The sequence below is a fragment of the Grampus griseus genome, assembly GCF_964374135.1.
Source record: "Grampus griseus genome assembly, chromosome: 13".
NCBI lineage: Eukaryota > Metazoa > Chordata > Mammalia > Artiodactyla > Delphinidae > Grampus > Grampus griseus.
In genome coordinates, this window is record NC_139007.1 from 18,155,204 (window position 1) to 18,169,249 (window position 14,046).

General features: G+C 38.1%; 1 protein-coding gene across 1 annotated transcript in view; it reads left to right on the plus strand.

The window, feature by feature from the left end:
* CYB5R4 (cytochrome b5 reductase 4) overlaps window positions 1-14,046 on the plus strand; it is an 82,993-nt gene that overhangs the window by 59,718 nt on the left and 9,229 nt on the right. Inside the window, exons 11-14 of the mRNA XM_082669216.1 lie at window positions 5,905-6,045; window positions 7,656-7,808; window positions 10,600-10,750; window positions 11,060-11,146. Of these exons, the coding sequence (XP_082525342.1) occupies window positions 5,905-6,045; window positions 7,656-7,808; window positions 10,600-10,750; window positions 11,060-11,146 (532 nt within the window). The remainder of the gene's footprint in view (window positions 1-5,904; window positions 6,046-7,655; window positions 7,809-10,599; window positions 10,751-11,059; window positions 11,147-14,046) is intronic.

Below are 14,046 nucleotides of genomic sequence, written 5' to 3' on the forward strand. Positions count from 1 at the left end.
ACGTGGGGCTGGAAATTCCAAACTTCTATCATAGCTGCGTCTATCTGGTGACCGACGCTCATCCAGGAGCCCACCCAGAGTCACCTCATGAGAACAAAAATGTTCCTGGTTCTCTTATTACATAGGAATTTACAAGGGTATTAGGAATCCCATGTTAGAGATGAGGGTCAAAGACAAATACAGTGGTTTCCCCTTTATTTGTGGTGTTGCTTTCTGAGGTTTCACTTACCGCAGTCAATCGTGGTCCAGAAATATTAAATGAAAAATACCAGAAATAAACAATTCATAAGTTTTAAATTGTGCACCGTTCTGAGTAGTGTGATGAAATCTCAAGGCGTCCCGCTGGGGACGTGAATCATCCCTTTGTCCAGCACATCCCACCCGTTAGTCACTTGGTAGCCTTCCGGGTTATCAGATCAGCTCTCGCAGGATCACACCCTTATTTTACTTAGTTATGGCCCCAAAGCGCAAGGGAGGTGATGCTGGCAATTCCAGTATGCCAAAGAGAAGCCGTAAAGTGCTTCCTTTAAGTGAAAGTTCTTGTCTTAACAAGGAAAGGAAAAAAAAAAATCAAATTATGAGGTTGTTCTACATCATGTTCTACCATGAGAACAAATCTTCTCTGTGAAATTGTGAAGAAGGAAAAAGGAATCCGTGCTAGTTTTGCTGTTGTACTTTAAACTGCAAAAGTTACTGCCACAGTTCGTGATAAGTACTTAGTTAAGGTGAAAACGGCATTAAGTTTGTACAGTAAGATATTTTGAGGGAGACAGACCACATTCACATAACTTTTATTATGGCATATTGTTATAATTGTTCTATTTTATTATCAGTTATTGTTGTTAATCTCTTACTGTGCCTAATTTATAAATTACAACTGTATAATATGTACATATATATAGGAAAAACCCAGAAGTTTCAGGCGTCCACTGGGGGCCTTGGGATGTATCCCCCATGGATAAGGGGGAATTACGGTGTAAAGGACAAGAGATGCTCCTACTGTTCTTATCACTTAGGATATTATAAGAGTTTTAGGAACTCTGTGCCAGGAACCGGGGGCAGAGGCCAATATATAGATTTTCTCTTATCTCACAGCCCAGCCCCTGGTCTCTGGCCGTGAACCATTTATATCAAATGATACACAGCTAAGAAGAAACCGGCGCTTTACTAGAATCTCATTCAGTCATTAATAGCTCTCCAGTCCATCACCACATCATATGAAAAATGTCTCCCAGGGCAAGGCCCCTCAAGTGTGCAGACTTTCTATTCAACCTTAATAGGTTCCAGAAACCAGAGTGGTCTCAGCAACATATGGCTTCATCCTTTCAAGCATCTGATAAAATTGAGTTAAGAGACAATATCATGTCTTGCTCTGAGCCTCTTCCAAGGTGTTAATGTAATATTGGATTTCCCTCCTTACATAACCCAGTTTCTAAATGGAATGTCTATTGAATTGAATGGCTGTAGGTTGTGGGTTTTTCTGCGTGGACGTATCAAGGTATGTATATCAATATATTTTTAAATATTGTAGATGTTAGTATTGATGTTTGGGGTTATTTATTTTCCATTGGAGCATTTTTTAAGTGTGTAGTTCCACTAACTGGTTGCCCTATGTTGGTTCAGGAAGATCTTAGAGGAAGACATGAGTAAAGGTAGATTGCGAATTAGGAGGTAAATAAATCATACAGGTTTCCCCACTATCCAAAAGTAGAGCCTTCCTGTGGAATCTTTCGTAAGTGGAAATGGTGTAAAGGGAAGAAGCAGTTACGCTAGGACACACCTAGCTCACGGATGCACAAGGTAAACTGAGACAAAGTGCAGATGCTCACAGGCACAGTTCAAAGTCATGGCGGCTTGACGCCGAGATGCTGAGTGTAGTTCCCGGGGAAGGAGCTTGGGGTGCTACTCTCTCTGCTCGGGGTGCACGCTGCCTCCGTAACAGCTCACTGCAAAACAAACGCTGAATGCTATTTTCCCTTTTCACCATTTTTCATAAAAGTGAAAATCCTCTTTGGATTTCTTTCAGTTAGGAAAAACAGGTACTAATGTAGATTTTTCATAAAAGATAAGTGGCGTAAAGGGAAATTTCGAAAAGCGGGGGACACCTGTATTTAGGTAATTGAAAGTAGTAAAGAGTGCTAAGAAAACCTGTGGTTGATCAGAACTGTAGGAATTGGGGATGTTGAAGAAGAGATGTACCTGGGATGGATGGTGACTTGCTAAACTGGTTCCCTAATTTGGACATTAAATAGTTAGTAGGGAGTTGTAAAGGGTGGAGGGATAATCTGTAAACATTTATGCTTGAACCGATGTAGTCGAAATAAGGAGGAAGATGCTAAAGAACGATGTACTATTCTAGAACGATGATTCTCAAACTCTTTGAACAAGGCCTATGAGTTGGGGCGAGAAACTCTCATAACTTGTTGCCCCATCCACATCTTCTCAAGCGACTCTGTGATCTTGGGCAAGCCGTTTAACTTCTGTAAGCCCCTGCTTCCAGCAGGGAAAATGAGAGTGGATAGGTGCTTTAAAAGTGTACTAGCGGGAATTCCGGTGGTTAGGACTCTGCACTTCCACTGCAGCGGGCACAGATTCCATCCCTGGTGTGGGAACCGAGGTCCCGCATGCCGTGTAGCATGGCCAGAAAAACAGAAAGTGTACTAGGAGCAGGAAGGAGCTGAAGGACAGGTTGAAGGCAGTATGGACTCCCAGTCCAGTGCTCTCTTCCACGTCTCTCTCCCACTGAGCTTTGTCTTTATTTTAGCCTGTGAAAGTCTAGTCTTTAGAAGGAAAGCTATAGTTTCTTTTCAACAAGAAGAAAAAAGGATACCCAAATTATATTATCCTCAGCATTTCAGTGTTATGCTGAATGTCTCAATATTATATGTATGTTATTAAAAGAAGTTAATGTGGGATTAACAGATACACACCACTGTATATAAAATAGGTAAACATCAAGGACCTCTACTACATAGCATAGGGAAATATATTCAATATCGTGTAATAACCTATAATGGAAAAGAACCTGAAAAAGAATGTGTGTTTGAGTGTGTGTGTGTGTGTGTGTGTATATATATATATATATATATATAACTGAATCACTTTGCTGTACACCTGAAACATTGAAGATCAACTATACTTCAATAAAAAAATAAAGATTAAAAAAAAGAAGTGAGGTTTCTGGGCAGACAGTTTTCTGTCTTATGTTTTTGTTTCACCATCTCATATTTATTTTCAGTTTCTCATTTTCTTGTATAATTATGCTTATAAAACCAAAAACCTGACACTTCAATACAGGCATTATCCAGACTGAAGTCGTCAGTGCATCTGCTTTATATTCCTTTTCCCCCATTTTTCAGGTCCATGCCTGTGATACTTCCCAGTGCAACTGAAAGACGAAAACATTCTTAAGTTTTCCGTAAGACTTTTAGAACCTATTGTTAGCACGTCCTTGTGAAATTATGGCAGTTTTGTTATTTTATCGGTAAGATGTTGAAATTATCTCAGTGGTGTTAAATAGCAGGAACACTGTGTTAATTCTCTAACAAGGAAAGCCAGTCAGTCACTGGAACCCAGAGTTTCCTTGTGTTTTAAGTATAGTCAAAGAGGTGCATACTTACTCTAGGAAATCCTTTCTGGTAAAGGCTAGAGGTGAAATTGTCAGGAGGGGCACCTGCCCTGGAGTCCGTGCTTAGAGGAAAACACAAGGCCTCTCTTCCAGCCGCATGGCTCCCACAGGATGAGGAGTGTGCAAGGTGAAGAATTATCCACCTGGAGTTCAGGCGCTTTCCTTCACCACTGCCCTCCAGGTATCTGGAACCCCAGAATTCCCTGCCCAAATGGCCCCAAATCCGCTTCTATCCAGGAAGTGGCCAAGGCTGTTTATGCAGAGAGCAAGTAGATGAGCCTTAACATATGGGCTGGTGCACCTACACCTGCACAAGGCTCCACTCAGGGTCAGACGGTGGGGCTGAGAAGAGGGGCGTCAGGCCATAGGCAGTCAAGGGGGTGCTGCTGTCACCCCTCCGCCATCTTCCTGTGTGGAACTCTGAGGAGCTGAAGAATCCTGAATTCGAACCTAGGCTTCTAGGTCATTATGAAAGTATATTTCAAGGTGTAGCGTAGAACATATTTTATTTAGCAGTTATTTGTCTGATTTATAACTTTCACATATTTAGACATATAGATGGGGGTCTCATATTGTATTACCACTCCGGGTCCCAGGAAGGTCTAGAGGAAGGGATAAGGAGATCATTTGAACCTTCATTTCTTCTTGGGGGTGAGCCTAGGTCCTCTGATCCTTTGTCGGTCCAGTACTGGATTAGGCCTTCTGGGATAACTCTGGGGCGGTACCCTTAGCTGTAATCTGGTCTAAGCTTTGCCCTGGCAACGATGCACTCTAAAGTTTATGTGCATACCGAGCTACCATGGTGACAGATGGAAAGATTTAGTGACCAGGTTCTTTGGGAGCAAAAGGGACAAGGGAAGAAAAGAATTGGATGAAACTGTGGCCAAAATGATTTCTTAGGACTCTATGTGAATTTTAGTTTTCCACTAACCATTCATTATTTGATGTAGGACCTTCACATCCTGAGGTCTGGAGTAAATCTTTCTGCACCTACTTAAATATTTTTAGGTTAAAAAGAAGAGCATAGGGGCTTCCCTGGTGGCGCAGTGGTTGAGAGTCCGCCTGCCGATGCAGGGGACACGGCTTTGTGCCCTGGTCCGGGAAGATCCCACATGCCACGGAGCGGCTGGGCCCGTGAGCCATGGCCGCTGAGCCTGCGCATCTGGAGCCTGTGCTCCGCAACGGGAGAGGCCACAACAGTGAGAGGCACGTGTGCGGCAAAAAAAAAAAAAAAAAAAAAAGCATAATTAGGATAATAAGATGCTTTATTAGGATTAATTCCTGACATCTCTGTAAATGCTATTTTATAAAAGAGAGGAAATTATGAAACAAAGTCTACTCTGGCATGCTGTTTACATCCGAAAGAAAATTTACAAGTGAAAATATTCATGCTTTCAGAACTTCTGTAACAAGATCTTCCAATCCAAGTGGTATTATTTTGCTCTGTATACAAATAATATTTCCTGAGCTTAGGGTATTAATTTCAAATATTTCCCGTATTTATAGAAATACTTGATTCCTTTTGTTTATTTGTATTTTAGTACCACAAACTTGGCATCTTCAGTTTTTCACTTAAATTAATTTTCCAGATAATCAGAACTTACACCCTTAAACCTAAGTTTATTTTTTGTTTTAATCATTTTTTGACCATTGAAATGTTCTGTAATTCATATACATATGAATTTTGTTTGTGTATATATAATACACATATACAGAGACACAAGAATGTATTTTTCCTGCCTTTATCAAAGAAATATTTCTAAGTTATTGAATAGTGCTGGTATTGTTAAACCTTAAATATTTGAGTTTCAGGACTTTTCCATTCTGTAAGAAAAGAATTTAGAATGAGCTTTGTTATCAAATATCTTTCACATCTACAGTTTAATTATATAGCTGTTATAGGCTTAAAGGATGGAATTACTTTAAAAAGTAAATTTAAGAAGAAATAAACTAGACTTTAATGTCTTAGGCTATAATGGTTTTAACATGCTATAACAACAGACATGAGGAAATAACATTCATTTTATAGAGCTTATTTTTCAAATTACAGAAGTACTTACAGGTTTTAGAAAATGGATATCACAGGAAATAAAATGGAGAAAACTAACACTGTAAGATTTTCAAAATACTGACGAATTTTTTAAATGTCACAGGCCTGTTAGTGAAACTCAAGCTCACTAAAGAGCGAAAGCTGAGCCTGTGTTTTTGCGTGGTAGGTCTGAGGGTACTGCTTATTTAATTTATTCCTCACTAAGAGAAAATGAATCACTTTCTAGGTTTGTACTACAGAAAGTGCCAGTTAATTTCCAAGGAAGATGTGACTCATGATACGAAGCTTTTCTGCTTGATGCTGCCACCAAGCACACATCTTCAGGTGCCAACTGGGCTACATGTTTACTTCAAGCTAACTATTACAGGTAAGGCAAGCAGAGGCTTTGCGGAAACATTTTCTTCTTTTATAAGCAGTTCGGAATCAGTACTAATCTCTCGAGGAAGCGCCCATTTAGGTTATTAATAAAATGTTTCTGGGCAGCTAGACTTAGTGATAGCCAGATTCTAGGTTTGTGGATGCAGTGATCCTACATGTGGGAACTATAGCTGTGCTGCATCACTGTATGAACAAAGAAATTATCACTAGTCACAGAGGTAGTGCCACCAGCATTGTAATTTATTACTAACAAAGCCTTAAAGGAAAGAGGTGAGGGAGCACACAAATGGTCTTCCGTGAAGACAACTGCCGGAAACACACACTAACGTCTCTTATTTAACCACTTACGGGTCTGTCATTTATGAAGTTGAATTTATAAAACTGAAAACGAGTGGATGATTATAAATGATTTCCTTGCATGTGCCACTAGTGTTAGAAGCTCTGTAAACATACTCCTTACTGTGTAAATTCTTTTCCCCTCATTTTCGTCCTGAAATTACCTCATTCACTTGTTTTAAATACCTTTCTTAGCGATGTCTGACATCTTCTTAGCCTTTTGAAACTGCAGAAGATAACACTCCTAGCCTTTCCAGCAATCAGCCTCACAGACTACCAGCCAGGATTTGGTGACTATAGTTTATTATGATGACACTGTTCAGTTTTTCTCTTCATCATCACTAATGCCAAGTTATCATTCAATAGCTGGTATCTTCCCCAGTGTGGTTATTGTCAATGTATTATGATTTACATGTAGATTAATTTTTGTATATGTGATGGAACCATGTATAAAATTTTGGTCTTTCAAATATGTGGTGACTCCTCTTTCTTTGGAATTTGGCTGGCTAAAGTATGACTTCTTATTAATTTTACCCTGTTTTTTATTATTATATTCTTAGAAGTAGTTGGATTAACATTCCTCTCAGTTACCAAAGTAATATATAAAATATTAAATTGTTAAAACAATTCGAAATATATAAAGTAAAAAGTGAAATTCTTTCCTTCCTGGAACGCAAATGATCCCACTGGCCATTGGTATCCATTGTTAAAAATTTGGTATATGGGGACTTCCCTGGTGGTCCAGTGGTTAGACTGCATGCTTCCACTTCAGGGGGCACGGGTTTGATCCCTGATCGGAGAACTAAGATCCCACATGCCGTGTGGTGAGGCCAAAAATAAATAAATAAAATAAAATAAAATAAAATCTTTAAAAAATTTGGTGTATAATTAAAATTATTATGTAAATACCTTCTCGCATCTCTGTGTAAACTTTTAATGCCATTTTTGTTGTAGCCTATTACAAAGCTTACATGTTGATGGTGTAGATGGTTGTCTAAGTTTATTAACATAAAACCCCATCACCTTATGCCATGCTTAATAAAAACAGATTATTTATATTATGGGTAGATTACTGATTTGTTAACATTATCTCAGCACACATAGGTTTAGGGTATATATACATGTACTACATACATATAGAACGTAGAATTAAGTTCACATTAAGTGTAGTTTTAAATATATACTGATAGCATCATAAAATTTGTATGCTTCATCTTCATTTAGATTTTTAGATTTGAATTTCTTTGTTGTGACTTTTTCCAGGTACTGAAATTGTGAAGCCATATACACCCGTATCTGATTCCTTATTCTCAGAGTTCAAGGAACCAGTTCTTCCCAACAATAAATACATCTACTTTTTGATCAAAATCTACCCTGCTGGACTCTTCACACCAGAGCTTGATCATCTTCAGATTGGTTAGTATATATATTTTTTAACCTAGATTGTGTTCTGGATTGGATCACATGTTACAGTTTCTTTTAGTTATTTCCCTGTGGGAGTCTGTCAGATATCTTCAACTCATCATGTCTGCAGCCAAAGTCATGTTCTCTTAGTCCCACCAACCTATCCTTGCTTCCATATTCCTCATCTGTTATTTGCAGCATCACTGTTCATCCTCGACCCAATCTGGAGACTCGAGTCATCGCTGCGTCTTCCCATTTTCTCCCTCCTAATCCAGTCAGTCACTAAGTTTTATTGAGTCTACCGCTCAGTGACTTTTTAATCTTTCTTTTCTATCCCTTCTGCCACCTTCTTAGATCAAGCCTTCATCATTTCTCTCTTAATCTGTAATTGGTCTCTCTCAGTTGCCTCTAACTGGTATCTTTCTATTAATCTGCATTTTCCAGTTCTTTTTCCATACTGCCTTGATGATAGATTTAATCATGTTGCTCTGCAGCTTTGACGCCTTGGATGGGTCTCCATAACCTGAGTAGCACAAGTATTTTGTATGGTGAGAGGTGAAGCTGGAAAAAGCATCCAAGTCTTTGCAGGTCACGAAGAGGACTTAATCAGTTAGTCCAGAGGTTTGTCATCCTCATTCTTAGGTGGTTGAGTTTTTTAGAATGCCTCTCTCTACCTGTCAAGTACCTTTTTAAAAATATTTTTTAAAAATATCACTTACTTTATGAAGCCTCCCTCCTCTTCTGAACCCCTCGGTAACTAACACTTTGTTCATTGATCTAGGATAAGAATAAATAATATTCCTTCTTTACAGGATTTTGAGTTTAAGGATAGATATGTCTTATCTTTGTATTTTCCATACCCAGCAGGGCAGTTAGCGCATAACAGGCTCTCAATAAAAGTACTATGAGAGAATTAATAAAGGGACTATAAGGAAATCTACTAATATTTAGAGACCGCCCCCCTTCCTGTTTCTACTCCTTTTTCTGTGTCTTCAACTTTTGACTGCCTTTTGCGTAACAATAAAAGAGCTCTTCCCCTTTTAAGACAGTATTAGCAGTAATATCGAGTGAAGTAGATCACTAAAATTTGGAAATAGAGAAAATTTGCTGCTCTCTGAAAGTTAAGCTCAGCAGTCTACATATAATAGATGTGATGAGTCATCTTTGGTTACATAAATCAAAATATTGGACATAAATGTGAACCTAACGAATTTTGGAATACCTACATATCTAGTGAAGGTGATATCACCTTGCGAAGGACTGACAACATGATTGTAATATAGCAGCTGGAAACTTAACTGATGGTATTATAACCTATCCATAGAGATTGTGTAGCAGAGAGCAGGGTGGAGAGTCAGCACAGAGCATGGGAAAGGAAAGCCGAAATAGCAAGATCAGTGTTTTTTCAACTTCATCTAGGGGAACTAGTCATGGCACAGATACTGGTGCCACTTAGAGGGTTGTACGCTGGCATGGCAGTGGTAACTCATGAAGTCTCAATATGGCCTATGTGAGCTACCCTATAAAATTATCCACTTCTTTGTTTCAATTCCATGTTCATCAAGCAACTTTTAAATGATTATTTTGCCCTTCCAAATGTTCCAAATGTTTGGTCTTCCAATACTGGTATTGAGATGCCCTGGATGGGGCATGTAATGCTCAGGTCACTAGATGCAGGTAGTCAGGCTGAAAATCCGTTGCCATTCTGGCATGTGTGCTTTAATCTCTTGTGAACTTCATTAGCATCAAGTCCTTGCCTGAGTCTAATCAATTTTATGACATTGGAAGGACTGGACTGTGGACAAAAGTTATCAAGTTAATATCATTCTGTGAGGCTGCTTTAGTAAACAACCAGCTGACTTTTTCCTGAGGATGTCTGATCTTATGGTCCCTTTCAAACCGTAACAAGGAACTTCTGTTACTTTCTAATGTTTAACTCATCAATTACTACAACATTCTTACTCTCCTGCCATGGACAAAAAAGGGAAAAATTATGAGCATCCAAACATTTAAAAATAAACCAGAGCATTTGAAATTGTTTTTAAAATATGGTCAGCTTTATTTTGTATTTTTAAAGTTACATTGAAAATTTCTGAAATGTCCTAAAGACAGTTCTCTTATATGAGTGGTACATAGCGATTATATCAACTGCATAGCAGAAAAGGGTTTATTCAACTGTTTTGATTGAAAATTTGGAAGTAGCATGCCCCAAGTACGGTTTCTGATCGTGCTTTGTCTTTATGGGAATTAAATGCAGAACAGCTCTTGTTTTAATTGATAGGTATTTTCAGAGATTTGATGGAGGCAAAGTTAGCACTTTTACTAACAACATAAGATATTAGAATACATTTCCGTTTCAATTTTCTCTCCTACTACGCTTATTACTGTGGTTAAGAATCATATGCAAGTAGTGAATGTGTATTTTCCGCCCTATACTGTGCAAGACAGGTATACTCGGACTCTGCTTTTGAAGTGCCTAGTTTTAGTTTAGCAATCAAGCCTTTATTGATAATTTGTAGTTAAATATTTGGCAATAGTTTGTATGTTAGAGACTCCAGTTGATTTGGGAAAATAATATTGGGAAACGAGTATAATGAAATCTCATTATTAATTTGATTATAATGATAATTTGAGTGTAATGACATACTTGGGAGCCTAATGAGTATTCTCAAAACCCCTTACATTCCTTAAAAACTGAGATGTAGTCTGATAATTATGCAACCTGTTTCTCCTCGTGTTCTTAATTCAGCTAGGTTAACGGTCTCATTTTTTTCCCCGATTTTATGTATATTTCATTGTTTAGGAGATTATGTTTCTGTAAGCAATCCCGAGGGCAATTTTAAAATATCCCAGTTCCAAGACTTGGAAGATCTCTTTTTATTGGCAGCGGGAACAGGCTTCACACCAATGGTTAAAGTACTGAGTTATGCTTTGACTAATATACCCAGTCTCAGGTATGTCATTTTATCTTTAATTATTACCCCTTGTAAGACTGCTAGATTAGTAGAAGGTATTCTAAATCGATTAAATACTTAGTGGACCTCAACAGACATGTTATCCCTCAGTCGTCATTTCTCACTCTTCTTCCTCCACTCCAAGCTGTTTTATTTACTTGATTCCTTTATTTTTGACATTTTTGGTTACCTAATTGGCACTAAAAAAACATTCATGCTAGTTCACTTTTAGACTTTCCATTCATGCATATTTTTTAATTCTATAATCGAAATGGTACCTTTTGAGTTGTTGTTGTTTTTTCTTTTAAGGAAAGTGAAGCTGATGTTCTTCAATAAAACAGAGGATGACATAATTTGGAGAAGCCAATTGGAGAAGTTAGCATTTAAGGATAAAAGGTATAAAAGTGGTATTAGCTCTGTTTTTAAATATTCATACAGGTTTAGTTAGTTGATACCCTGCCTCCTTTGGTTGGAGTTTTTAACTGACCAGGAAACTCCTTCAAACAAAAATAATCACTAATTCTCTTAAAAAAAAGAACAAAAAACTAAATGTAAGTAATGTTAGTACACCTCTCCCAAAGAGATAGTTTGATAAAGTCAATGTGACATCAGAGATGTTTCACTAAAATATATACTGGGCTTTATGTTTATGTTATGTTGTGTATACTGAGTTAGGTTTCATTGAAAATGATCCAGTGTAGCCAATTTGGTAATTCAGGATTTTCTTGTTATAATGGGGACAGATCAGATAAATCTGGTGAGGTAGGTTAAGCAAAAATAAACACTTTTTTTACTACAGGATTTCTTAGAGCGTTTACTATGCCAATGTCCATTGTGACTTTCCAAGAAGGGGATTCCTTCTGCATTGTTTAGCAAGATTCTCTTCATTCTTTTTCATTCACATTAACACGTATTAAATATCATTAGTGGTCCGCAGTACACACTTTGGGAAATGCTGGTATAGGTAATAGAAAAAAGTCTGAGTCAGGCTGAATTCAGTGGTAAAATGAGGCAGCAAGGACAGCAAGGTGGCAGTTTGTTTCATTGAAAAAAGAGCCCTAGCACAGTCCAAGGAAGTGAGATAATTTAACCACGCATACGCCCCATCTCCCCTAAAGAGGTATGAAAGCAGTTGGAAATCCAAAACAAAATTTTCAGAAGAAGAATGAATTGGACAAGCTGTCATATTTCTGAAGCATTTTTGTAATCATTAAAAACTATTTCTAAGAATTGCAGAACTTCGTAAGTCATACAAAATATCTGACGTAAGTATTTATGTTTATGACAGTATGGTGGAGATAAAGTTCTTGACATTTTAAAAGTTAAAGACCTCAGAAATCCAGCTGTCCCTGGGGCTCCAGGTTCTTCTGAATATTTTCTGAATATCCTCACTAAGGTGATGCCGTGGTTCCTTCTAGTCTTTTCCTCTCTGTTGTCTCCCATCCTCCCCCTCTTTCTCTTTTAGTAAATAATTTGCACAAATGAAGGACGACCTGAATTTAATCACCGAAGTGTTTTCTCACGTACTTAAAACATAAACCTAAGAATATGTACTATACTTAAGTAGTTGCACAGCAATTTAGAGCATAATTTAAAGAAATAGAAAGTCCTGCGTTTTTCAAGTGTCTTTTTCACTAATTTTCAAAGTGGAATATCGGAAGCAGCATTTATCAAAAAGCCTAAAGACCTAAATTCTGGTTTTCAGTCTACCCTTTACTAGCTTGAAACTGTATTCAAAAATTACGTAGCTCTGTGGGCCTGTCCCTTTATTTTCAAAATAGAATAATGACATCTTTCCTATTTACTTCATAAGCCTGTTGTGAGGACTAGAGAAGATAGTGCAAATGCTTAGAAATTGTGAAGCCCTGCCTCAGATATTTGGGTTGCTGTTATGAAGGACCTCTGTATACATGTGTTCTTGTATTGACTGTTTGAGCTCCTGTTTCCTAAACAAGCATTTAAAAGACTTTAAGCAGACGTAGCTACACTTTTTTAGCTAGATTTTTTTAAAAAATTATTTCTGGCAGTTTTGGGACATGGTATTCTTCAAGATAGTTTGCTTGTACAAGAAGAATTCATTTACTATTATTTCAGCAGACATTGTACTCTTAGTCTATCCATTGATGTTAAACTCGACGTAAGAAGTAATGTGTATACGTATAACTGAATCACTTTGTTTTACACCTGAAACTAATACAACGTTGTTAATCAACTACACTCCAATATAAAATAAAAAGTTTAAAAAAATCAAAAAAAAAAAAGAAAGAATTGGTAGAAAGGCATGTGTTACAGCTTCTGAACATGAAGTGCCCTTTAACAACGTCCCCTGTGTATTTTGTTTTGTCTTGCTTGGTCCACATAATTTGGGTTGGTGGAATTGCGTAGGCTGCAGGACTGAGGATGAGGAAAGGCCCCTTTTTTTCACTTCTGGATAACTGGCTCTAAGTGAGTGAGACGCTCCAGTGTGCTGGGAGGAGTGAGTGTTTTGCCTCTGGCCTGCCTTCATCCTCTCTCTTCTGCTCGCTCGCGCTCTCCCTGCTCTCACCTGCCTGCTCCCGCTACTGTGCGCTCTCTGCTCCCTCCCTTTCCTTCCACTTTCTGGGGGTACACTCTCCTTGCTGGGGGCCCTCTACTGGCACTGACTTCCAGCCTCGAATGATCTGTGCCCCCCTGGAGACTTGGGGTCAGACCCTCACTGGAAAACACAAAGGCCTTGGGGTCAGACCCTCAGTGGGAAACACAGAGGCCTTGTGTATGTACGTGGCTTTGGAACATTTGTCAGGAACCTTCCATATTCTCAGGTTTTATGCAGATAGAGGAGAAACCTAGCCTTAAAGGTTTACTGATGGCTCTCGGTAGTACTGTTCATTCAGAGCATAATTGTTGAGTCCCATACACAGAAGGAAAATGAAAGTTCAAATTAATATAAAGTAGTTTTAATTTGTCACATCTGTCATTTAATTAACATTTAAGGCTTAATTTTTTTAATCTGTTAAACCACCCTTTCCTACATCTTGACTCTCCAATGTCACTGCTCATTTTAGTAATAAACTTTCTGATGGCAGAATGTGAAACTTGAACACATCTCCTTGGTTAAATTATTATTGGATTGTGACTATTAAAAAAATAAGTTCTATAGTTAAAACAAATGAAATACCTTACTCTCTGTAGGATTAGGACACAGCTTTCCATTCAATCCTTTGGGGAACAAGGAGGGATAGGAAAAATGTATACTGAGACTGGTGTATTGTCTAATATTTTCATTTTCAGCAAGCATGCTGTGCTTGTCCTCAGAG